The sequence below is a fragment of the Arvicanthis niloticus genome, chromosome 14, assembly GCF_011762505.2.
Source record: "Arvicanthis niloticus isolate mArvNil1 chromosome 14, mArvNil1.pat.X, whole genome shotgun sequence".
NCBI classification, from domain to species: domain Eukaryota; kingdom Metazoa; phylum Chordata; class Mammalia; order Rodentia; family Muridae; genus Arvicanthis; species Arvicanthis niloticus.
Genome location: NC_047671.1, coordinates 46,076,803 through 46,103,652, shown reverse-complemented (window position 1 = coordinate 46,103,652; position 26,850 = coordinate 46,076,803). Strand labels below are relative to the sequence as shown.

The 26,850-nt window shown below is 42.2% G+C and overlaps 1 protein-coding gene across 4 annotated transcripts in view; it reads right to left on the bottom strand.

Annotated features, from left to right (window-relative positions):
- Positions 1–15,712: 15,712 nt before the first annotated feature.
- Positions 15,713–26,850, bottom strand: part of Prelid2 (PRELI domain containing 2) — a 73,044-nt gene continuing 61,906 nt past the window's right edge. For all 4 annotated transcript variants that reach the window (XM_076912730.1, XM_034518210.2, XM_076912729.1 and 1 more), the window contains 2 exons: positions 22,355–22,424; positions 15,713–15,976 (listed from right to left, as the gene is read on the bottom strand). In XM_076912730.1, the coding sequence (XP_076768845.1) occupies positions 22,365–22,424 (60 nt within the window). In that variant the 3' untranslated portion in view covers positions 15,713–15,976; positions 22,355–22,364. The remainder of the gene's footprint in view (positions 15,977–22,354; positions 22,425–26,850) is intronic.

Genomic DNA, 26,850 nt, shown 5'->3' with positions numbered 1-26,850 from the left:
GTTGCCCACCAGAAAACTCTGTGGTAAAACCCCATTACTGAAGACCCCATACATTTTGGTCGGAGGACATGGAAGCATCAAGTCGGTAGTAACCAGGAAGCTTCCTTCCTGCTGGCCAGCTGAAGTCCATCGTGACAGAGGCTCTGTGCAGGCTGCTGTGGGGGAGGAGCATCAACAGTCTAACCAGCTGTGGACTCCGTGGACCTTAGTGATGACTTGTGTGGCGAGAGAGCTCTTGGGTGTAACAATGGCCTGTCACATTTTTATCTTCACTAGGAAACATTGTTTGAAACAGTGTTTGTTTTCCTCTACAGCATCTTTCTCCCATAAATCAAACGCACGTTGTACCTTAGTATTTACAGATTGTTTTTCTAAATGAATCAAGAGCATTAAGACACTTCTCAAGCAGAGAAGAGATACACTGGGGAGTTTCACAGCCTCCCCGAATGTTTTCCATTATCTAGCCCACGTCGAATTCAAAAACAATTTTTCTTAATTTCATGTAACAGTCTAAAGTAAAAAAAAAAAAAAAAAAAAAAAAAAAAAAAAAAAAAAAAAAAAAAAGCCTGGAATTCATAAAAATGATCATTCTCTGTAGCATACCCCACCCCATTCTTCCCTTCCTCCCTGAACCTCCTTCTCTTCTTTTCTCCTCCTCCTTCCAAATGATGTGGCAGGCAGAATAATGTCCACTGTCTCTGAAGATAAAGGAAGGGCTGAGCCACAGGCAAAAGAATGTGGTGGTCACCCTTGGCAGTGGGAAAGGCCAAAGAACAACTTCTTTCTTTCAGCTTCAGCAAAGGAATCCAGTGAAGCCCATTTCCCGGTCCTCTGGGCAGGTAATAAACTGTATGATTTTGAGGCAAGGAGGTTGACATGACCTGTTAAAGCAGCAACAGTAAACCAACACACTGGTTTACATCAGAGTCAGTAAACTGAAGAAATACTAATACAGTAAGCATCATCTTTCTGAGAAATAACTCTTGGGAATATAAAAACCCCATATTGTAGACCCGATATCTGCAGAGTAGGGGGCATATTAACAGTGATTGTTAAGAATGCTGTATTAATCGGCATATTTTGTAGGAGACTAAAGCGTGTTCACTGAAGAAGTCATTAGCAACTTTGTTTTATGAATAAGGAAACTTGAATTAGGAGAGTTAATTAGGCTGTCTGGTCACATCTGTAATCTATGGCAGGTACCAGCCAGCACTTGAACTGTGATCCCTCTAATTTGAAAGTTTTTTCATTTCTCAGATGTTAATCCTATTTCATTTTTCCAATAAAATCTTACTTAATCTAACCTGCCATAGCTTTATCACTGTAACAGTCAAAATCACAGCAAGAAATAGAAGAGCCACAATGGGTAGTTAATGAGAGTTTAATGAAGGGATTTCCCCACAGCTATATTTCTACCTTTACTTAGTAACACATTGAAGAATTCCAGATGGGAATTTTTTTTTTTACCTCTGAGAAAGAGGAAAAAAAAATAAGTCTGTACTGTAATGCCATGATGGCATAGTTAGAGAACATAGCTTGTCACAATGTGAAAGTCCAATGCTGATTGACATGCTAATATGGAAGAGGAAAATCTGGGGGGGGGGGGGCACTCAGAGACAAAGAACCACAGACAGCTAAGAAATGATGAGCTGGAAAACGTCTCCTCCTCAGAAGAGCCCCCTAATTTGTTATTTAATACCAAGTGCCCAGCTATGAAGTCATATACATACAAGTAACATTATACAGACTGGGTAGGTTTGTTTGTGTGTGTGTGTGTGTGTGTGTGTGTGTGTGTGTGTGTGTGTGCATGTGCACACGTGTGCGCTCTCATAACAATAAGTATAGAAGCAGAGGCCATGATTTTGAGAGGAATCAAGAGTGGGGTGCATGAAAGGGTTTGAAATGAGGAAAAGGAAAGAGAAAATAATGTGATTATATTTTAATTTAAAAATTGATAAAGAGAAGGCCATTATAATGTTAAAAGATAGCTTTGTGGTAGGATACATAAGTCAGAGGCCATGTAGGCACTTATCTTTTCTATCACAGGAACTTACTACACATTTACTTTAGATGTATGATAGAAGTATGGCCATACAGCCACTTAATAACCACATGTTTGAATAAGACACATCTCCATTGTGAATATTGGTCTCCTCGTCTTTAAATCCTCTGCTTCCATCTTCATGAGGTTGCTTTCAGGGACAAACGGTGGCTCACAACCATGTGTACTGTGATAGATACAAAATCCTCAATAAACTCCAAGATCCTGCTCAGATAAGAGGAATTAGCACCAGGAGTGAAGCAAGCAAAACAGTAAAACTGGCATGCCCAGTGACACGGTGAGAGTAACAACTTAGCCTTCTCCAAAGCGACGCTTTGAGAGCCTCAGAGAATGCTAGGCTTCATTGAAAGCCTTGCTGACTCGTCACCCAGGACCCTCTTCACTGCCTCTGATGTTTGGGAAAAAAAATGCAAACCAAGCATCATTTTGAATGAAAGCAAAATGATAAATCGAAGTTCGGGCAAAGTTCCTTTGCAATCGCAGCCTAACACTGCACCTGGCTCCTGCTGAAATGGTTTCGCTCACCCATCAGGGCACTCTTGCAGGAGATAGTGTTTGACTCCCTGGACAGTGACAGTGATAGTGAATATACATTAATTACTGGGGTAAAAATGTCAAAAGAATCACAAGCACTTTTACATTTTTGTTGTTTGTTCCCTTCTGAGACTGTATTTCAATTACAATTCTGTCTTCCCTTTCTTCTGTCTTAATTCTCCCATTTAGCCCCTCCCACTTAGCTCCTCCCACTTAGCTCCTCCCACTTAGCCACTCCCATTTAGCCACTCCCATTTAGCCTCTGCAGCCTCCTTCAATGTCATGGCCTCTCAGCTGTTATTGTATGCATGTATGTATATACATATATATTCCCAAATATAACCCATCAAGCCTACATAATGATATTTGTATGTATGTTTTTCAGGGCTGACTGTTTGGCACTGGACAACCATTGATGTGCTCTTCCCTAGCGAGAGCCATTTTTCATGTCCCAACTTTAATGGTTGCCTGTAGCTCTTTGCATGGGGCTGAGGCACTGTGAGCTTTTCCTTGGGCAGTTTGTCATGCTGGCTCAGTTGTGCCTTCCTTGCTCAGTTTACATTCTGGCAATCATGATGGTGAGACTTTGTGGGTATGATTTCCGATGATGCTAGGAGATACGATCTTACAGCAAAGTTTCTGATCCTTTGACTTTTTCAATCCCCCACCCACTCACCCCTGTTCCACAATGTTCCCCTAGCCATCAGTGGGGGAGTGTTTTGTAGATGTATCCATTGGGACTGAGCTCCACAACTCTCTGTGTTGATTGGTTGTGAATTTCTGAAGTGGTTTCCATCTGTCGCACAAAGAAATTTCCTTGATGAGGGGTGAAGACTACATTTACACTTTTGTTTTTTATTTGTTTGTTTTTTTTTTTAAATAAAAAATCTGTCTGCTGCCTCAGGCCATGTTGGTATCTGTGGCCCATGCTGCCCACAGGGACCACATCTGGGTTCTGTAGTCCTGCTTTGATGTCCATGGCCCATATGGCCTATGTCACCACCAAAGTGTTGAAATCCATGGCCTTAGTCACCAGATGATGTTGGTGGGCCAAACTACTGCCACCAGAGACCATGCTGACGTCCATGGCATGGGCTGATACCAGAGGCCAAGTGGATGTCTGTGGTCCATACTCTCACCACATACCATGTGGAAGAAGCATGAACTGTGCTCCTGTTGACTGTAAAGGACAAGGGAGCTTCAGCAGTGGTGTGGATGGTGATTGTGGACTCACAATTGAGAAAGAAAGACATAGAAGGCTTCTGTGACAACCCCAGCCCCTCCCCCCCAAAAGTAACAACCTAGACAGGAAGTCATTGAAAAGAACTTTATAAAAATTGTGATAAGGATGCTGAAAGATAGGTCTCCACAGTTGATGGTAACTGGCAGGGGGAAGAGGGGGACATGATTCATTTTTCTTTAAGATGCTGGCCGCTGGGACTTTGACCATGCTCCAGTGACTATAGGGACAACACAAATTGGACTTTGTTTTTTTTTAATCTTTTTTGGGGGGAGAGGGGAGAACCCACAAGGGCTGGGGAGCAAACATGGAAGGACTGGGAAGTAAGGGTGATCAGATACATTATGTGAAATTCCCAAATAATCAAGAAAAATATTATAGAAAAAATATCATCTTTGCTCTTTAAAGTTGTCAACTTGCTTTATTTCAAGATTGAGAAAAAACATCCAGTACTCATACAGAATACATGACTTATCCAAGAACACACAGCTCAGTACTAAATGCAGTGACCACTAGCCCCACATGTTTACAAACGAACAAAACCCGGTAAATTGCTTAAGATTTATAAAAGGAGGAAAGGTGATCCAGGCCCATCTTTTAAGACAATGTCTCTGTTTGAATGAATAAGGTGGTGATATACTAAGTGAATTGTGGGTTGCTTTAGTTTTACGTCTTCTGTGGTCCTGGGTAAGGTGTTTGTTGACAAACGCTATAAGGAAATGAGCGCAGAGGAGGGAGCGGATGCTCAACTGTGTACAGAGAGAGTTTATAAATGATGTGTGAGTGATCCTGAAATCTATGGGGAAACCCCCCAAGTTCCAAAACCTGTCCTCCTCTCTCAAGGCTCCGATCAAGCTAGTCACAGAAGAGAGCACTGGTAACTGTAGATGTGATGAACAAACTTGAATTCAAATGCAAAATAAGTTGGGCAGTGGTGGCGCACCCCTTTAATCCCAGCACTTGGGAGGCAGAAGCAGTTCAATTTCTGAGTTCGAGGCCAGCCAGGTCTTCAGAGTGAGTTCCAGGACAGCCAGGGCTACACAGAGAAACCCTGTCTCGAAAAAAAATCAAAAAAAGAAACAAACAAACAAACAAACAAACAAATCAAATGCAAAATAAAGACCACCAACTCTGCAATATTACCCATTTAAAAGACAGTTGCTATTTTGCTTTTGCTTTTTTTATGATAAAATGTAATGTTGGCAGAATGAAGAAGTATAGGGTCTGTCATAAAAATGACCCGGGTAGGTTAGGGAAAACAAAACTAGAAAAAAGAAAAAGAGAAGGAGAGAAGAAAGGAAACAGAGGGGCGCGGGCGGGGAGGACTGAGACTGCCAGTCCTCCCCGCACTAGTTTGACACTCAAGAAAATTGCAGACAAGCTCACAGACTAAACAAAGGTGCAACAGGGAGCCAGTCCCTTACAGAGCCTCAGAGAGTGTTCCAAAAGAAGCAGCTGATAAGGTGGGGCTGACACAGAGGAAGAGGCTGGAAGACTTTGAATTAGAAAATGTCTCTGGCAGAGCTGGTAACGTGGCTCAGTGAGGGAAGTGCTTGAATGAGGCGGACTGGAGTTCAGATCCCTAGACATGGCAGCAAGTGTCCATGAACACGCCGAGGGCCAGAGGAGTCAGCCTCTCTGGAGAACGCTGGGTTTAGTGAGAAATTCTGTCAAAAAGGGGGGGTGGGGTGATGAATGATGGAGGAAGGGAGGTGGTAGGGAGAGGGACTGTGGAGAAAGGAGGGAGAGAAAACTGCAGCCGGATGTGATGTATGAGAGAAGAATTAAAAAACAAAGCAGTGATCGAGGAAGACAGGAAGTCATTAGACATTGCCCTGTAACCTCCACCTGCCCAGGGATGAATGAATGCGCACTTGCAACAGACACACAGGAAGAAGAAGCGGAAGAAGAGGAAGCGTCATCAGTGGTGGAAAAACTGCAACCTGTGAACACTATATATAAAACAAACGTGGGGTCTACCAAAAAAGAGAGAGAAATGAAGCAGAGCTGGCGCAACATAAATCAGGAATAAAGTAAGTTATGACTAATTGCCCCCAAAGAACCAGAGGGGCTACCCCATGAAACACCAGGAAAATACAGATGACATAGACCCGTCCATCTTGGAAATGGCCACAACTCACTCAATAAGCAGGAAAACTCTGGATGACGCCTCCAACCATGAAGGAAATGGAATTGATAATTTAAAATCTTCTCAAACACAAATACCCAAGTCTAAATGACTCCTATGGAGAAATGTTCCTTTTGTTTAAAGCATGTACACCAATCACCCACAACGCACTTTTAGAAATTACCGGATGGTGACTGGGATCCAGGCAGTCATTGCTCTCACTGCAAGTATGTCTTAACTCACTTAATCCTTTCAGTGAGCTGACAAAGCAAGCACTACTACTGTGCTGTGTCCTGCAAAAACAGAACTCACTCCAACCACATAGTGCAGGCGCCTTCCAGGATTCTGGTTCAGCTTCTGGTCCCAAGTCCTCAGTCTCACTCACCACAACTTGCACAGTTAACTACAGAGTTTGGCCCATAGCCACTTCTCGGGGGATATTGGAATCCAAACAGATGCTAAGATTCCTAATCTATTACAAAACTTACTCTCAATTTGACTTTTCAAAATAGAAATTCAAACCTCAACAGGAGACACTGTTCCAACAGAGAAGCTCAGGTACAACTCAACTCTTCCTTCGTCCCAGAAATGCACACACTGTCCAAATAAACAGGGAGGTCGTTCCTGCTGGCAATTTTGGTCCAGTTCTCACTCAGAACACAGGTAAAGTGTACACAGGTAAAGAGAACACAGCAGAAGGGCGGTCTATTACTTGAAAGGTTAAGAGCTTCATGGAGGCAGAGCCAACCCCACCACTCTAATTATAAGAGCCAGGAGTCAAAATACCATTTCATTACATTCCCCTTTTCTTTGATATGTTATACCTTCAAGACTAGTTACACACTGTTGTAGTTTGGATGAGAATGGCCCCCATAGGCTCAGGTGTTTAAATGCCTAGTACCCAAATTGAGGAAACTGACTGAGAAGACTTAGGAGGTCTGACCTTGCTGGAGGATGCTTGTCAGTGGGATGGGCTTGAAGGCTTTAAAAGCCCAAGCCATTCCCAATTAACTCTCTCTCTGCCTTGGGATTGTGGATCAGATGTAAGATCTCAGCCATTGCTTCAGCACCATGCCTGCCTACCTGCTGTCATGCTCCCCACCGTGATGGTCATGGACTCTAACAGTCTGGCACCATGACTCCTCAAATGAAACGCATTCTTTTATAAGTTGCCTTGGCCATGGTTTTTGTCACAGTAATAGAAAAGTAGCTAAGAGATATCCCTTCCTGTTGATCTTAAGTACACCAAATTGAACACTGGAGGCCGAGTGGAGAGAGACTGTTGTGGGCCACAGTTGCAGCTGATTGCTTCCACTTGAAACACCAGTATGCAGTAAAAGGGGAGTGTCTCTCTCAACTCTGCAACAAACTTACAATATAACATGCAATGCTTGCATACTCTCTTCTCAACTAAGAGCTTTAACAATTTAGTAATCAAAATAACCCATGATGTGGCTGATGGCCAGGTCTGGCTGAGTTTATACACCCTGTTTTCCTTTAGAAGATATTGGAAGGAAAAAGCTGTGTTTTCTGGAATGTAGTAACACAGGCTCATATGAGGGATAGGATTTCTGGGAATTTTCATGATTGACAACCAACAATTGACAATTTTCCAGTGTACCCAGAAAGAAACACCAGCAGACCAGAGCCCTGGGGCAGTCTGGGAAGTGACTGACTCCAGGAGTCACTGGCCTGAACCGTAGTCAGTTGCCACTCTTTGTCTCGCCCATTACATTCAACCTCCCCTCAGGCTTGCTAGGAAGCACCACACACATATCAAAGGCCCCAAACAAAGGTTTCTTCAAACTCCCATAGATGTTGTGTTTGTTTGTTCTCTTTTAAAATCTATAATCTGTTGCAGCTTTATGTTCAACAAAGCTATTAATTTGCTTTAACATCAAAACTTTGAGAAAGCCAGATACTGCAAAGGCCTTCCTCATATACATCTTAGAGCTGGCTGTAGGTCTCCAAGGGAACAGGTTCCCTATTCTGATAATCACAGGCCATGGGCTTCAGGAAGAGGTATCAGAGGTAAATTAGACGGAATAAAAACAGTCTACCTGCCTCTGCCCTCCCCCACAATTTGTCTCCACAAACCTCATCCTTTCACTATGGCCCAGAAGCATTGTTAACATTTATTTCTTCCAGGAAGTCATTCTTATAACATTTGACAGAGCAATTAACACCAAAGAAAACGGGTTCCAGTGTTTGTCTCCAACTTCACACATAAACACTGCTCTCTATGCTACACTGGGTCCACTTGTAATCTAACCTATAATGTTTCAACTAATTTAAAACTGTAATTAAAAACTGCAGTTAGCTGGCACCTAGACTGCACTGAGCTTTTTTCTGCTACATGTAAGGATATGGGGTGTTGGGGATACCACACCAAAAGGGAAGACATGATTGAACATTCTAAACCTCCCTGCCAGAGCCTGGGTCTCTGAAATGCCATTTGCAAAAGAAAACAACAGTCAATAGCATTCCCTCATATCCACCCAAATCTAATCAGCCACAGGTATGGCCTCAGAAAGGCATTCCTCACTCTCCAGCATCTTATTTCCGTTATAATAAACTGTCCTTTGGAGTCATTCATTCATGAACACATTTTTTTCCCTAGCATTATAGGGACTTTTAATCTTAGAAAAATACCCATTTGCAAGCATGTGTTGAAAACAGTTTCAGTTTCTCTTATAGCTTCTATGTGAGCCACACCGGAGCATCTTTATTATATCCTGCGTTCCTGGCTACCTCCTGACAAAGCTCCTACTGTAAGAAACAGGAAGATTTTTTTTCTTTGACTCACTGACAAGGGTAACTTCAGTTTCCAAAGATCAGACTAATAACCACATCCTTAAACACAAACGACGGCAGAGGCTTCCATCCAGAAAGTAATTTCCCCTAAACCTCTGAAACAAAACAAACTCAAAACCAGCACCATGACAAGTTCAATGTGTGAACAACTAATGAACTCCTGAATTCAAGGAGACACCTCAACTCCAACTAGGAGAACAAAAACCATGCATGCACGCAAACAGCATTTTCTCCCATCTTCCTATCTCAAAGTTCATCTTGGCGCCCACACAAAGAAGTAATGATTCCATCAGCAGCTACCAGATGGCAGGCACGAAATGGCTGTAACCTTCTCAGAGAATGCTGGAGAATGGCTCCGTGGAGTTTAATTTAACAGTGGCTGCCATTTTCTCTCTGCCACTTCTTGCACAGCTTGTCTGTCCATAGTTCGTAGGTCCGGCTGTGCAGTGACTGAGGTCAGCACCAGGAGATAAGCAAGGAGAGTTTGGTGGCATTTGTTTATTAGGCCTGTTTGTTTCTGTACCTAGGATCCTGTCTGCAGAAAATGGAAATTGAATTTCTGATCATAACCAAATGCTCTGCTTATGGTCAGATATTTTATTTTACATTGCTTTTCTTCTATTAGTAACTAGGAGACATTGACGCATCTTTTTTTTCATGAGGTAGTAAATTAATCTCTTAGTAAGGGACCACAGGCAAACACCAAAGGGAGGTCTGCATCGTGCTTTCCCCTCAGGGGTCTTTTTACAGTGCACACCCACGAGAGACTATTCCTCTAAAGTCAGTGAGAATCACTGTCCATGGTTGTGTCCACCTGTGGACCCCATCCCCAACCCTAGCGCAAGGGATGCAATGCAAGCCAATCAGTGAGAGTCTCCAGGCATGAGATTTTTTTTTTTTTTAAGTTCCTCTGGTGGTCCAAGGGTGGCTACGGTATGCAAGAAGTGATACATTTGAAATTTCTACACATTTTTATAAACTGATTTATAGAAAGCTAACTTCTGTTACTTAATTTCTATCCTGGGTCACCCTGGCGTTGGGTTTGATACTTATAGTAAGTCTCTTCCCTGGTCTCACTCCTAGGTTTCTCCAAGATTTGTTAAAGTTCTGGGGTTTGGAGGTCAGCCCACAATAGTTAACATGTCATCCTGTCCCCTCACTCGGAAAGCATCAGAGAGACACTGTTCTGGTACTGCAGCTCCGAACTGCAAGTCGCTAGGTTGGGGGGTTAGTAAGAGTCTGGAGGTAAAAGAGACTCACACCTGAGTGTCCCACATCCTGTAACCACTACACTTCAAAGCTCGTGGCTACAGTAGAATGGTCTCGGGAGGCCACTACACCCTTCTGCCTATGAGCTGGACCTACAAGAAGCTGTTATCATCTAAGATGCCTCATGACCCTCCCTAACTCAGGCACTATCCAGAATCGGGCCTCTGTGGTGAGCTTTGGGACCACCAACACATATGTTTTTGTGATGACCTCTGCACAGTACATCTTACACTGACCTTCTCTCCTGCATCCCTTAAATTTATGATCACAATTCGCATTACCTAAGGAGTAGCCACATTAGGTCCTGTTTGTCTGTTGGTGTCTATCACTGTCGCTTCAGTATAACAATGGTTCAAGCCATCTAGTGACGTATTAGTTCAATTCAAAAGAGACGGCAAGGCCTTTATCTCATGAACAGCAAGTGCTCAGTAAATGTTGGGTGAACTAGAGTCTACTCCTAAAGTCGCCAACTTAGTGAAGGAAAACATCAATAGGGTCTAGATGGGTATTTGACTGACTAGGTATAGAGATCCACTCGGAACACAAAGTGAAAACAGACAAACAGACACAGAAAAATAGAAGGTAAGTCTCAGACACAATGTGCAGGACACAGAGCAGAGGTTCAGGCCAACCAGGAACAGAACAGCTGCTCTCCCCTTCCTCTCTGGGGCTGTCTGGCTCCACTATCTCTGCACACTCTGCCTCTTTTCTTCCCCCTAAAGACTCTAATCTTTTCCCTTGGCCCACTTGGATCAACCAATAATGGTGGCCTCCCTTTGTATCTCAGAGAAATTTTACAGACTCATCTTGAGAAAGTGAGGAGTGAACATCTTGTTACTTTTATCTAAAGCAGATGTCCAAAACCAAGATTGCTACAGCAAACACTAAATCCAGATTATACGGGGTGGGGGATTGTGACATTCCCAAGAAAGGAGTGTGTATTCATAAATACCTATGGTAATACCTTTATTTCAGAATGACTATAGGATGGTATTTCATAGCTCTAATTCATATAATAACACTGAATTTAAAACACTTTATACTATACATGTATAAAAGGTATTTCCATTTGGATTTTAATCCGTATTGGCTTCACATTATCGAAGAGAATGCATATGAAAATACAAACACAGCTGGGAAAATAAGGGTTTGTACATCAAGAGAAATGAGCCCGAGCCACATCTCACTTGAAGTCACAGTCTGAGATCTGTGGCTGAAAGCAGGAAATAAGAAGGCAGTTAAGCCACTGAAACAATTCCCCAGGGCATGACAGCCAAGTTCATTCATTTTAATGTGAGCAAGGCCTCATCAGGTACTGTTCCGCTGCTACTTGACACAAACTGTGTTGTCACATGACTTCCCAAGCCCACAGAGAAAGAGAGGAAGGCTGCCGGAGGCCGATACGGAAATGGTGGCAGAAAATGGCGAGAAAAGGACACCTCGAAAGAGACTAGAATCCAAAGAGCAAACAGTGAGAAGACAGGTGCTTTCAGAAACCTGGGGAGGATCCCAAAGAATTAAAATATAATGATGGCCCCGAAGAATCGTGGAAAAATTCCTTTTACAAAAGGTAGACATATATACAAAATGACAAGGGGAAATTGCCTATACAAAGTGATTTATATGAAAAGAACATAGTGTCTTCCACCAAAGACTTTTGAAAAGGTTAAGAACCCTCCCTGGAGAAAGCATTAAGTCACTGAAAAAGCACTCAAGCTAGCTTCCTTCCTTATAAGCACCTTACACTGCATTCTGAGCAGTTGCCCACACTGATCAAGGGACTCAACTAGTGCGAAACCTTCTTAAAGGGCAGGAGACATTGAAACCAAAACTTCCCCCATGATTCTCTCAAAACCATCTGTGTTTCAGAACCACAAATGTCCTATAGAACTTGCCTCAAAATGTAAATCCAGAGACTGTATATTACAAGAATCAGAGTCTGTGGAAGGTCTGAGCCTGTACTGCGCTGTAGCTGGTCCCTAGGGTTGTCTAGAAAGTCTCCACATAATGGTATAACCTCATCTAGGAGGGCAGGCTCAGCAATGCAGCCAGGAAGCCAGCCAGGCCTATGAATGAACCTTCCCCACTGATGTGCCTACTGTGTCCAATAAGGCCACACTCCTGACTTTGACATTTCTTATTTAACTCATTAGATGTCGATGTACATTTTTTGATAATATATACATGATTTTTAAAAACTAAAAAAAAAAAACTAATTAGAAAAAGAATTTTAAAATATTTTTATTATTTTTGCTTATGTGTATATGTTTGTTTGTGTGAGTAAATGGCACATGTATATGGGTAACCCTCAAAGGCCAGAACAGGACATCAGACGGCTTGGAGCTGGAATTATAGATGTTTAAGAGCCTCCTGATGTGTGTGCTGGGTACCAAACTTGGGTTCCCTGGAAGGACAGAAAGTGCTCTTAACCACTAAGCCATCTTTCCAGCCCCAGCCCTGTAATATTTTTATAAATTACTTTTTTTTTTTATAAAGTGTTTCTTTTACACTGGGAGGAGGGATGTATGCACATGAGTGCAGTGCCCTTAGAGGCCAGAAGGGGGCACTGAATCACCTGGAATGGAGTTACACATGGTTATGAGCTACCCCAAACAGGGGTACTGGGAACTAAACTCCTCTGGAGGAGACATACTTGCTCTTAACTGCTGAACCATCTCTCTAGTCCCAGAACTATACGATTTCTAGAATGTGTGTGCCACACTTTAAGTAACAGATGCCTGTAGCAGGGAACAACATTGGATGAGAAAGAGTATTTGATGCGAGTTAAGAGAATTATTTGGGAACAAAGAAAGAGAATTGGCTAGAAGCTGTCTTGGCAGAAAGGCAGAATGCAGCTTATATTTAGAGTACAAGAAAGTATCTCTGATGTCTGGCTGAGACAGTCAAGCCAGTCCAAACACCCTAGAAGCATGGGCTCAAAAGTACTGACTGTCTGGCAAATATACTGCAAATGGAAGAGTTTAAGCAGCTCTGAATGTGATGACACATAAAAGTTAAAAGGTTTCTCCTCTTCCTCCTCCTCCTCTTCTTCCTTCTCTTCTTCCTCTTCTTATTCTTCTTCCTCCTCCTCTTCTTCCTTCTCTTCTTCCTCCTCCTCTTCCTCTTCTTCCTTCTCTTCCTCCTCCTTCTTATTCTTCTTCTTCTCCTCCATCCTTTCAATATACAAAAACCCACCATGTGGCCAGCAACATCGGCTGAGGCTTAGCAGCAGCCCACCTTCATCCAGGCATGTCCTCCAGGGGCTCTGCAGTGACCTCAGCCGGCTTCACTCACCACAGCAGTGTCAGGAGCCACACACTTTTACAGAAGCCACCCCAGCTTCCAGGAATCTGGCACAGATTCAGCCTCTTTCTGCCTCACACTCTTAGTGAAACTTCCTCCCTCATATGTGTTAAGGAAGAAATCAAGAACTGGCTGGGGCAGGACAGTTGCTACAAGTTGGAAGCCAGCCTGGAATGCACAGCAAGTATTGGATTATCCTAAGCTACATAGTAAGATCCTATTCAAAATAAACAAATAAATAAGAAATAAAAGAAGAAATCTGATAATGTGTGCAAATTACCCAGACTTTATATGGGGCTCTTATCCTTAGATTCTCATTGGGCACACCCGAGGAACATTAAAGGCAGTGATCCCAAGGTCCCACATTCAGGGATTCTTATTTCTTTTTTTCTTTCTTTCTTTTTTTTTTTTTTTTTTTTTTTTTTTTTTTTTTTTTTTTTTTTTTGTATATGAGTACACTGTCACTATATTCAGACACACCAGAAGAGGGCATCAGATCCCATTACAGATGGTTGTGAGCCACCATGTGGTTGCTGGGAATTGAACTCAGGACCTCTGGAAGAGCAGTCAATGCTCTTAACCACTGAGCCATCTCTCCAGCCCCGGGATTCTTATTTCTTGGTCTGTGATGCACCCTGAGCCTTGAGATGGAATGAAGTCTCCCATGGGACCCTCATGGGTGGCTGAGGAAGAGAATTCTGGCTTTGGGAGGACGTGAGCTGTTTAGGGCAGAGAACTGTATTTACCCCAACATCAAGCTCCAAGTAAAATTTTGTTGCCTCTCTCATCCGTAGCAATCCACTTACTTTTGGAAAAGGGAAATGCCATTCACAGGCTGAAAACCAAGGTCGAATATGCTCTGACTTCTACCTCTCATTTTTCCTCCAACACAACGGAAGACTAGAGCCATAAGGAAAGGAGGGGAAATTATCCCAAGAGACAAAACTCAAAAAGCACAAATGGCTCAGACACAATGAGATGAGGCTTGCGGTGGCAGGCTTGTATGAAAAAGTACAATTGCTTTGGAATTCATCAATGCACTAAACAGGAAAAAAGTTCAAATCATAAAAAAGAGAGAGAGAGAGAGAGAGAGAGAGAGAGAGAGAGAGAGAGAGAGAAAATGGAACAATTTCCTTATGTCTTTTCAATAATGGCTTACTTTTTATCTTAAGATGAATTCTAAATTACTACTTCCTTTCAAGCTTTGTGTTAGATGGTGTGCATTTATATTTTGGCTTCTCGTCATGAGAAATGCAAACTAATGTCATCGAAATTTTAAACGTTAGCACCATGTACAACCCAGTTAAAAAGCAGATGCCCAGGCTAGGCCTGGAGCTCCGTTGGTACAGCACTTGGCGGCATGCAGAAAGCTCTGAGCACAGTCCTCAGCACACACCTACAATTCCAGCCCTCTGAGGGCAGAAGCAGGAGGATCAAAAGTTCAAGATCATTTTCAGATACATAGAGTTTGAGGCACGCCTAGGCTACACCAGACCTTGCCAAAAAGAAAGAAAGGAAGGAAGGAAGGAAGGAAGGAAGGAAGGAAGGAAGGAAGGAAGGAAGGAAGGAAGGAAGGTAAAAGGCAAACAGAATACAGAAAAGCAAATACTTAAAAAAAATCATTTCACATAATAGTGGATTCTATTTAATATTCATATATACCATCTCAGGTCAGTCAAATAACCTCATTTTAAAGCTATTACATCATTTCACGATTTTGATTTAAATTAACTTTGGAGAGGTTTTCAAATGATGTGCAAGCCCACTAAATAATCAGTGGGAGAAGCTGGATTTAATTCACACCAATCCAACTGGCCCTAAACTTGTACTCTTCAAACTAAACCTACAGATAGAGAGAACTATGTCTGATTGCTCACACTTTTCTGGTCAAAAGAGAACTGGAGAATTTGTGCACTATTACAAAACAAGTTAGTAGGAGCTACAGCCAGACCTTGCCTTATGCTCTCCACTCCATGTTCTCGAAGGGGAGCAAGTCAGAGTTTATGTGTTATCTCCTAAAAGCTCAACTGACTTCTGAGAATATCAAAAATCCACACACATGTGTCTTAGCTAACTACGATATGCACATGGCTTAACTGACCATGGTATACATGTAGTTTAGATTCACTATGGTATACGTGTGGCTTAGCTTCAGTATGGGTCTGGCACATTGTCTTTCTATTCCAGCTCTCTAGAAAGAGGTACCGGGATGGACTTCTTTATCATTCCCAGAATCCTCTCCTGGATCCTCCAAATACAGATGCTGACAGCATGTGGGCACAAGGTACTTCCCTGAGCTCTTGCTCTTGGCTCCCCTGACACCATCACAGGGAATCAGCAAAACATCTGGAAAAATCATAAATCTCATCTGATAGGTTTTTTCCCTTTATTTATAAGATTGTAAAGAGACCGTGTCATAAAACGTCAGCTGAAAAGGTCTCATCTTCATGAGTTCCATGATTTGAAGCAGGCCCCAAAGGGGAGTGTCAAGTCTGTGTTCTAGCTGGAAGGTCCCCTCTTCTCTAAGCCACTGATTCTGTCCTGAAACCTGCATCCAGTAATTGTGCGTATGATGTTGTGGCCAAGAAGTGAGTCTCGAGGAAGAGTAGACACAATGGCAGCTTCCCTGCAAGAGAAAGAAATAGGTTTTATCACCTAATAAACACGTCTCAGCAATCAATACTTATTTGCCCTCTTTTCTGAAGCAACTCCCGAGAGTCACTTGAATTCTCTCACTATGGATAATTCTTAAAGAAATTGCATTCCCACCTCCTAATGATCTTCGAACAAAGCAAGCACCTCATTTTATTAAGTCCAACTACCTAGAGGGGCCAGTTCAGAGTGGAGCTGAAGATACAGCTAAAAGTGAGGTCTTAATCATTCTGGTGGGATAGAACTCTCTGTGTTATCAGACCTCGCCAAGCCAGTTCTGAATGCCAGTGGCAAGAACAAACAGATGTCGGGACTATTTGTTTTATTCAAACGTGACAGGAAATCAAAAATCCATCAAACAGATGTGTCAGCAGCAATGCCACAAGCATATTGGTTACTGAGATTTATGTGCCTCCATTTCAGACCATGAGAAAATTACCTTCTAAGCTTTCTACATCTTCAAATGTCCAGCTGGACGCACAGGTCAGAAAGTTCGTAAATGTTACTTCCAATGTTAGGTGCCAGGGAAAATGAAAGTATATGCTACATGAATGTTATTATTATTATTATTATTATTATTATTATTATTATTATTATTATTATTATTAACAACATTAGATAGGGTTAACTATATAGCCCTGGCTGGCCTGGAACACATAGAGATGTGTGTTCATCTTGAGTGATGGGATTAAAGACATGGGTTGTAAAAATATGAAATAATCTATTTTGCACATTTGTGTAAGTCTACAAATTGTCTTTTAAAGACAGAGATCTTGCCTGGGGAGATAGTTCACTGGGTAAAGTGCTCACTGCACAATCATGAGGACCTCAGTTCGAATATCTAGGGACCATGGAAAGTCAGACACATTAGCACGTGCGTCTATCAACCCAGTACTCAGACACGCTGGGAAATGGAAACAAGAGAGTGTCCAGAAACTCCCAGGCCTGGCACACACAACAGAGCAGGAGATCCTGTCTCAAATACAAGGTAAGAACGAATCAACCTCCTCCTTCCCTCCCTCCATCACACCCGCACGCACACATGCACACACACACATACCTACATATAATGTAGGTACCTGTATACATACACTTACCCACAAGAAAATTAAGAATTACAAAATTTCAGAATTAGCATATGAATGAAATTGTATACAGTGCCCATATTATTACCATGCTACAGTGATTTTTGTCTGTGCTAACAGAATAGAATACCTGTCCTATTGCATGTGCACCGGGCCTCTCTGAGTGACTTCAACAACCACTATTGATGGTACTTTTAACTTTATTGTTGCTAGTGTTTTAATATCTCTTTATGCCTTAAGACAGCATCATGTGAGTCTTCACTAAGTGAGGGTGTTAGCGCAAATGCAGAGGAGAAAAACAGTCAAACAGTACAGAGCAGAGATGTGATGTGATCAATTTGATAGGTTTAAAAGGCTGGACAATCTTCACCACAATCCTTGGTGCTCATTTAAAAACCTAACTCAGGAGACAGCCAGTGTTTTCTTTCTTATTTCTAACAAACAACAAAAAGAGCATAAAGTAAAGGATTTAGGCTTTAAAGGTAAAGGCTGCAAGGTCTCCGTTAAAACTATTCAAGTCTGCTGGTGTGGCTTTGAATACAGCCATGAGCATAGCTGTGTTCCAAGAAATCTTTATTTATAAAAGGCAGCAGTCTAGATGTAGCTTATGGAGCCCTAGTTCTCTAAATGCTATGCTCTGTGTGACCTCTCCTACCCATTATTATATTTTTATTTACTTTTTCTTTTAGTTGCGCGCATGCGCATGTGCGTGCGTGCGTGCGTGCCTGCCTGCCTGCCTGCGTGCGTGCGTGTACAGGACATAGGACAGCTTTAGTACCCTCTTTCTACCAGCAGGGTCCACAAGACTGAACTCAGGTTATCAGGCTTGGCGGCAAGCACCTTCTCCAAATAAGCTATCTTTTAAATTGTTATTTTTATTTTTGAAATAGGTCTCACTCCATAGCCTAGGTTGCTCCAAGACTTCAGCCTCCTGCCTCAGCTTCCCAAATGCTGACTCCTTTCCATTTAATTTTATCACTTTACATCTCTCATAAGAAGAGTACATTCCCCTCCTACAACTTATTTTTCCTAAAGCTATTTTTTGAGAAAGTAAAAAAGCCCTATCAAGACAGAGGGAATTTAATCTACAAAAACATTGTAAAAATTGTCAAGAAAATAAGGAGGGGAGAAAATAAGATTGCAGCTGAGCTACAAAAATCAAAACCTCAATTTTTTCTGAATCTGATTTGTAATGATTACAGAACAATTTATACTTCACAAAATGGTACACCTCAAAATCAACAATTAAATCATCAGTTTAGTTGTATATAAATAATAACTCAATGACGCTGACTTGGGGGACATCTTAAAGCTTAAACAGTAGTCTTCAGTTTATCGTAATTGTAGATGTCTCTGTGAAGAGTACAGATCCTTTACATTGACTCCTTTAAGAAAGTGAGTTCTGTGGGAGGCAAAGGCAGGTGGATTTTTGAGTTCCAGGCTGGTCTACAGAGTGAGTTCCAGGACAGCCAGGGCTACACAGAGAAACCCTGTCTCAAAAAAACTAAAAAGAAGAAGACAAAGAAGAAGAAGAAGAGGAGGAGGAAGAGGAGGAGGAGGAGGAGGAGAGTGAGTTCTGAATTGTGACATCCCACTCTGTGCATATAATACAGGAATTATTCTATGGCACAAAATGCTAGTGCCACATGCAGAAGTCCGGGCACTCTGCAGACCCAATCACTTAGCTACTTGAGATTAAAGTAAACAGCTTCCCATACACCAGGAAAAGCCGAAGCCATAGGTTAGTCTCACACAGTGAAAAGAAGGTAATACAAGTGTCCCAATTTTTGTAAAGACTACATTATTATCTACAAAGTTCACACTGGAGAACTGTGTAATTGAGTCATTCACACAGGCAATAATAATAGTAGTAGTAATAATAACAACAACTTCAAAATATTCTTATTTTGTACTGAGTTGCACTTGTAGCTATCCTGAGTCACATGGAACACAGGCTGCACATGGCTGCACATGGCTGCAAGACAACAGGTCACACTGTAAACTTTTTAAACTTACTCGTTTTTAATAAGAATACTTTAAATCCAAATTGATTTAGAACCCCAAGTTAGTATGAGCCTTGACTCCTCTTTTCAGGTGAGTTTGCTATAATCTGGAGCTTGTCTGCAATAAGATAATAGATGAGATAGATAGATAGATAGATAGATAGATAGATAGATAGATAGATAGATAGATGCAAGAAGAGGCTTTCATTTTAAAAACTCTGGATGAAACTTGTTCTGCTGACTGATATAAAGGTAGATGTACACACATCCATGTCAAACCCCCAACTATCTGCTTTCCCAGTGTCCTAACACTGACTGCATCCATCTCTACCCAAAGACAAGCTCAGGAGCCCACCTAAGACTTGGTCAACCAGAACTCCAAGAGCAAGCTCACTCTTCTATGCTTTAAAATCCTCCAGATGATTCTGATGCTCACAAAAACTTCAAGACCACTAATTCAAAATTTGGAAACTAGCAGGCATATGCCTTGCCAATGTTAGCACAGGACCCTTAGTTCCCCAACATAACTTTGAGCTGACTTCAGATCTCACTCCCTGGGTCAGATGGGATCGGTGCCCAAGTGCACAAGCACATTAGTACTTAGTAAGAGTGGAATCTATTAAGATTGAAACAGAAATGGAAGCCATTAGAGGTGCCTCTATCTGGAACAACAGTGAAGCCATTATTGAATCCCTGGAGAGCTTGTGAAGTGTCACCATCAAGGCCATAGGGGTGGCGGTTCTAACCTTATCTTCATGTAAGTCTATTTGGCCTGTGCAGAAAAGAGGTGAATGCTGGAGAATGACAGTTAATTATTGTGAGTTTAATCAACTGGTCACTCTAATCATAGCTGTTGCACAAGGTGCAGTTGTGTTACTTGAACAGATTAACACATCTTCTGGAATCTATAATACATGGCTGCTGCTCTGGCAGATGTTTTTGTTTTTCTTTGTATCTGTCTATAAGATCCCTCGGAAGCTATTTTCTTTTGACTGGCATCTTTTATTGTATTATGAGAAGGAGTTATTATTACAATATGTTGTGAGATGGTCATGAGCCTCTGAGGACAAAGGGTAAAGTGTCACAGTTTAAAGTGAGGTGTCTGGGTGTCAGGTGGAAAAGGGATGGACTTGGTTGTCTACTAACTAGAATTCAGGCGTGATCGGTGTGGGGATGTGGGGATGTGCAAGCGGGGAGCTGGCCTGGAGCAAAAGTGAAATTGAGATGTGCCCAAGACTCCAAAAATCTCATCCTGAGACCAGAAGGGGCCTCTCTCTCCCTTCTCCAGCGCATCACCTCTACCTCCTTCACCTCTAAGGACAGTCATGTAGTCTGTGGCCAAATTACAGACTCAACATCCTCTCTCTGCTCTGTCTCTCTGTCTCTGTCTCTGTCTCTGTCTCTCTCTCTCTCTCTCTCTCTCTCTCTCTCTCTCTCTCACTCAATAAGACCTTGCCTGCCAGGTTCTTGGTATTCCTCTTTATGTAAATGAGGCATTCCTATTTCTCCACCCTAGCCAATAGCATAGATCCACCTTGGAATTCCTACCCACTCCCCAAATCGAAATAGCCCTTGTTCACCCCAATAAAGTTGAGCTGTCTCACTGAAGCTGGTTGATATTCACAGCCATCCAAGCCCTGCCTCACCTCCCTTTATCCTCCCAGCCAATGGCCAACAGCCACCAGGAAAAAGAGAGAGTCACAACTGGGAGACTGAGTTCTACATGAGTCTATAAAGATATTTCCAAAGAGATTTAGTCATGAAGGGAAGGCATATCCAGAGTGTTGGTGGCACCATGTCATGGCTTCGGATTCTGAATTTAATATAAACGTGGAAAGAGAGAAAACCAAATGAGCAGTAATATTCATGTCTCTCTGCTCCCTACTATGAAGGTAATGTGATCAGCCACCATATAATCTCACCACCATAATGTACTCTATCCCCTCTTAAAAATACAAGCCAAAATAAATCATTCCTCCTTAAAGTTCCTTCTGTAAAGTATTTTATCACAGTAGTGATAGTGAGTGGACTCACTAATACAGTGAGTCTCAAAAATGCCAGGACAGAAAAAAAGGACCGTGTTGCCAAGGTCTTTATTATTTGTTCAAAGAATAGGCTGAACATAGGAGCAAACTATACTTAGATTCAATTCCAACGCTTTATGAGCACCTAGCGTTTGCCATGCCTGTACTAAATAAAATTACCTTATTTAGCCCTCCAGTAACATTGAAATCTACTATGTGTCAAGTGTATATAGCTAAGTATTTATCACAATATAGTTCAACGTGCAAATAAACAGAAATGCAACTCTCCAACTAATGTCCACTCAAAGCATGGCTGGCATGCCACAATTAGACCAGCAGGTTGTTTACCAGAAGCCATGTGTAGTGTCCTTTCAAGCTGGCCTGAGATAATTATGAATTACTAATCTGTACCCATGACAAACACTTCTAATCTCTCAAGGCCCTCAAGCCAGAGCCCAAGAATTATTCCTAAGATTCTGATTTCTTCAGAACAGTATTTCAAGCAGGGGAACATGTTCACTTAGCAAGTATCTCCACAAATATTTTAGCTTGAAAATTTTTTCATATTTTTGAAACATTTGCAACATACTTAATGAGATTCCCTGGGGCTAGAACCCAAGTGTAAACACTACATTAATTTCTTTTGCATGTAGACTGTATATGCCTACCCTAAAAATGATTTATATACAATTCTTTTAGTTTCCCTTGTTTGGATGGCCACCCATCACATAAGATCAAGGATAAAGGTCACACATCATTTTAGGTTGGCATTCTGGAAACTGCATATTTGGGAGAATTTCATATGTTCGTCTTGGGGTTTTGTTTTTCAGGCCAATCAACATGTTCCTTTCTTGTGATCCTTCCTGCTCCAATTACAGCTCTAAGTCTCTCTTTTTATTGTTCTGAGAACAATAAACTAAGCTTCAGTTGATCCTGAGAGCCGCCTTTACAAATCTCCGCCACCTCAAGGGCCTCAATCACGCTAGATTATACTGAACAGTTTTAGCGATTTGAAAGCAGTTGTAACTCAACGCACAGTACAAAACTGCTTTGAAAATCAGAGAGCCAAGCAAATAAAGCTGCTGAGCAGATAACAAAATGCCTGTGAAATAGTATTCTATGGGTATCACTGGGAAACGCAGAGCGTGAATAGCTCAGGGAGGCTGATTCATAATGCCAGGTTTATAAGCATGAAAACACGGCTTGAGTAAATAATTCTGATTTTGCTTTGGATACTCACTGATGATTTTTTATTCCGCTAAGGGGGAACCACACTGTTCCTTTAGCAGCATCTCCATTATTCTAATTCCCTATGGAGAGAAGAAAGAAAGATCAAAATGCCATCTTTCATAGACAAGCATCATTACATTTATCACAACCTTTTCCCTTCAGGGAATCCAGGTCCCGACCATATATTCATTGCAGAAGAGAGGGCTCAGTCATCCCTGACATTTCTGTAATATTTCACCGGGCAATCCCCGTTCTGCTTTCTCTGCATGCTCTTGGAGCTGTTTGGGAGGTGGGCAGAGCAGAGTTGAGAATCTGCTTACAACATCAGAAAGCAGCCCAAGCCAAGGTAAGCAATGTCTCACGAGTGGCACAGCATGCCAGCGTCGGGATAATGGCGATGGTAAATGTTTGCTGAATGCTGACAATTGTGCTACTTTCCCTGCCAAGGTTCAAGCATGTTGGTGTGGGCAGCAGGTGCTGCCATATTCCACTGAGATGCTCTCCAAGATGAAGGCACTCTTTTCCCATCCACAAGAAGCTGTTATGGACTGCTGCAGGCACAAATCTCAGGATCTCAGCCAAGGCGGCTCATTACCTGAGGTCACGCCCCCTCTCCAGGGCCAGCCTATATCGTATGGTTGGCGGATATGAAGATATAATGGCTCTCTTCCCTGGATTGCAAATAATTCTGAGGACATTGCATCCCCATAGCTCCACATGGCGTAATGGAGACCTTTGCTGCAGCTGTGCCATACATGGCCTCCTCTGCTTCCCTCTGCATTACACAGATGCTCCCCAGAGCCCTGTCCAATATGCTTCACATGAAAATCTCCGCTTCTCTGACACCTTGTTTGAAACAGACAAAACCACTTTCCTAGTTAGAACACAGATGTTCATAGCGCTTTAAGTATGTGCCCAAAGCTCTAATGTGGTGACGCAGACAGGCAGCGCTCGATGCTGGTTTCAGGCACACATCCCAGTCTCTGTTCTGCTGCTCCTTCCCTGGCTACCAGCACCACCTTGACCACCACCTGGGTCTTGGAGGAAAGAAGATGGCAGATACTTTGGAGGCTTTGGAGACCAGTTCTGTGGGCTAGAGAATAGCTTTCCTGTAGAAACATGGAGCTGAGGCATAATAGTGAGGTAGGATCTAAAAGACTGAAAAACTGGATCCAGAAGGATGGGGACCTGCCACTCACAGAGACTAGAAATGCTTAGAATAATAGCAATAAAAGGAATTTTAAAATGGTTTCTCAGGCCCTCCCAGAAAAGCAGGTTTAATGGCTCTGGAGTTGGGGTGGGAGCAGAGTTTTGTATCTTTGACAGCCTTTTATGTGATTACCTTAAGGTAAAGCAGGACTGGGCAATGCTGCATGGGCCTACAGAAGAAAGGCTAGGACATGCCATTGGTGTTTGTGTGAGCCAAGAGGTAGGGACTGGAAGGACTCAAAAGCATCACTGGGGAACCCAGTAAAATATCTTAGGGGCTGGAGAGACACCTGCACAGGGAAAGTGAGGAGTATGCACAGATGCGGACCTGCATTCAAACTCCCAACACTTCTTTACTTCTTTAAAACGACCAAAATAATAAAACCAAAAGCAATAAGGAAGGAAGGAAGGAAGGAAGGAAGGAAGGAAGGAAGGAAGGAAGGAAGGAAGGAAGGAAGTCAACCACACATCTATATTCCCTGTGAGGCAAAGGAACAGAGACAGATGGATACATGGAGTTGTCTAGCCATTCTAGCAAATCCATGGGTTCTGAGTTCGAATAGAGACCCATCTCAAAAAGATGTGGTGGAAAATGATAAAGGAGGATGCCTAACAAGAACCTCTGGCATCCACATGCATGAACACATACGTTAACCTTGTATGTACATATGCATACCTACATGAACAAACACCATACATACGCAAACACGCACATACACACATATACACAAATACACAAACACATATACACACGCACACAAACACACATACACATACATATACACAAATACACAATACATACACAGAGAAGCACACACATTCAAACACACATATATACAAATACACACACAGAAACACACATTCAAACACACATATATATAAATACACACACACAGAAACACACATTCAAACACACACATATACAAATACACACACAGAAACACACATATATACATATACACACATACACACATATTAATATGAAAGCAAAATAAATGGCATATAATCCTGAAGGTCTTTCCAGTTGTGCCAGAGTCATCACCCCAGAAAATGCTGCAGCTTTAGAGAGAAGCAGCATTAAAGGACCCAGACAGAGGCTGAGAAGCATGGCTCATCAGATGAACCAGTACAGCAAACCACAGAACCAGTAGCATAGTCATCAGAGTCAGGAGACTTGCATCCTATTTGCAGCTCACAGTCTTCCTGCTGGGTATCTTAAGACGGTCACCTTTACCAAGAAATGCCTTAGACTACAAAGGCCAGCGGACTTTGAGGCCAACTGAATTAATGCTATTTCTAGCATACCAAACCAACCAGGACCATCTATAGAAGATTAGAGGCTCCTTAGCCCTAACAGTGACAGCCTGGATCTATACATTCATAACACAATTCATGTGATTACAAGATGCAATTCACAAAAATTTGTAAACAGTACCTTTGTAACATCTCTACAATCCCTTCCGACTCCACTCATCTGGACATGATGAAACAGGTTCTCCTTAATCATACCCGGAGATGTTCGCTCAAATTGTACTTTTAAAACTAATCTCCTGTTGGGGCTGAAGAGATGGAGGACTGGCTAAGAGCACTAGCTGCTCTGGCAGAGGACCTAGGTTCAAGTCCCAGCACCTACACCAGGCAGCCTTCAACCTCCTGCAACACACACTTTTTTGGACTCCTCAGACACCTGCAGTCATATGCATGTACAATCTCACACATACATAACTAAAAATAAATCTAAGAAAGGAGGAGGAAGAGGAGGAGGAGGAGGAGGAGGAGGAAGAGAAGCTAGTGCTTTAAATCCCTGGGGAGAAAGAAGTGGGGACCAGCGTTGTAAAAAGTAGTAGGATAAAATCCAAGTAGACTCTAAGAACCAGACCAGGATGATATTCACTTCTGTTCATTTATTCATTTATTCAACAACAGTGGTGACATTTTTCATGTGCCTACTATGTGCACTGGATATTAAATGCTGAATAGCTAAGACAAAATCCCTGCCCTGATAGAATTGACAAAGAATTTTCTTCCTTGTTTCAATTTTATTCTTGTTCCAACAATCCCATTAAATAATTGAATGTCCTTTCACCTCCAGGAAGAATGAAAACTTTTTTTCATAAATTCTTTTTCAAACTTTTTAGTTTTTCAGGGTGCATGCACATCCAGACGGTATGTCTTCAAAATAAGGAAAGCACGATCTTCCTTGGGAAGGGAGAACTAAGCTATGATTCATCCCATCCGTCTAAATTAAGACCTCCACCACTTACTGGGCCACTAATAGACGTAAATAAAGATTCTGAGGTTTGCCCTGGGAATTCAAAGACGTTATTTATTGAATCAATTATGTTCACAATGTGACAGTTGATTTTTCTTTCCCTCTTTCCCCCTCGCACCACTTTACTCTTAAGAACAGTTAGATACAGAGAAGGGAGAGTGAAGGCCAGAGGTGGGGAAAGGAGGGGCCAAAGCCCCCGTTGATAGAAGTTTCAAATAAAGTTTATTCTAGTTCTCAAATTTCACCCCCAAGGGAACAGAGTTAAAGAGGCTAAATTTATCCTCCTTATCACACAACGAGGCCCGCATGCAGAGCAAACACTAAGTGCATCCACCTTTTAGATGTGCCTTAAAAGCTTTTTGGACTGACAAAGCATAAAGCAGCTTGATTTTATTATCTCCCTACTTTCAGAATGTTTTCTTTTCCTCTATTACTAGAGGATCTTCCCCCATTTATCAAAGCACAGGCAACTAAGGCACCTCAGGGCCATGTGTCCCTAGTGCCAGGACAGCGATGCCTAAAACTCCTTCCACTCTATAGTCATGGAGCCTTTCACTTTCAAAACCCTTCCCAACGAGCCCACTCTGCTTCTGAGAAATTGGTGATTATCACTGCAAGACCAAAGTGAGTCTTCAGGAAAGGTCAAACCCTAAGATGGCTAACTGCAGACAGTGTGTTTATTTTATAATCAAGCTGTCACTCCCCTAGGAAGCTCTGATTTACCTGGGAGGCTCCAAAGGGAGTCATATTAGACCTTACAAAATTACAGACATCGGAGCAGTTCCCCAGAGGTATGCCCATGCAGAGCTCTTAATAAGAGAGCTGCTCACTTAATTATCACAGCAATAGAAAAAAATTGGTGTCAAAGACCCCACTGGAGATAACTCCTTCTTGTGGTTCATGGCTTTGGAGCAAATACTGCCTGTGTGAGCTAAATTTTTTATCAGCTTGACACAGGTAGAGTTATTGAGAGGAGGAAATCTCACTTGAGAAGATGCTTCCATAAGAATGAAGACCAACAAAGT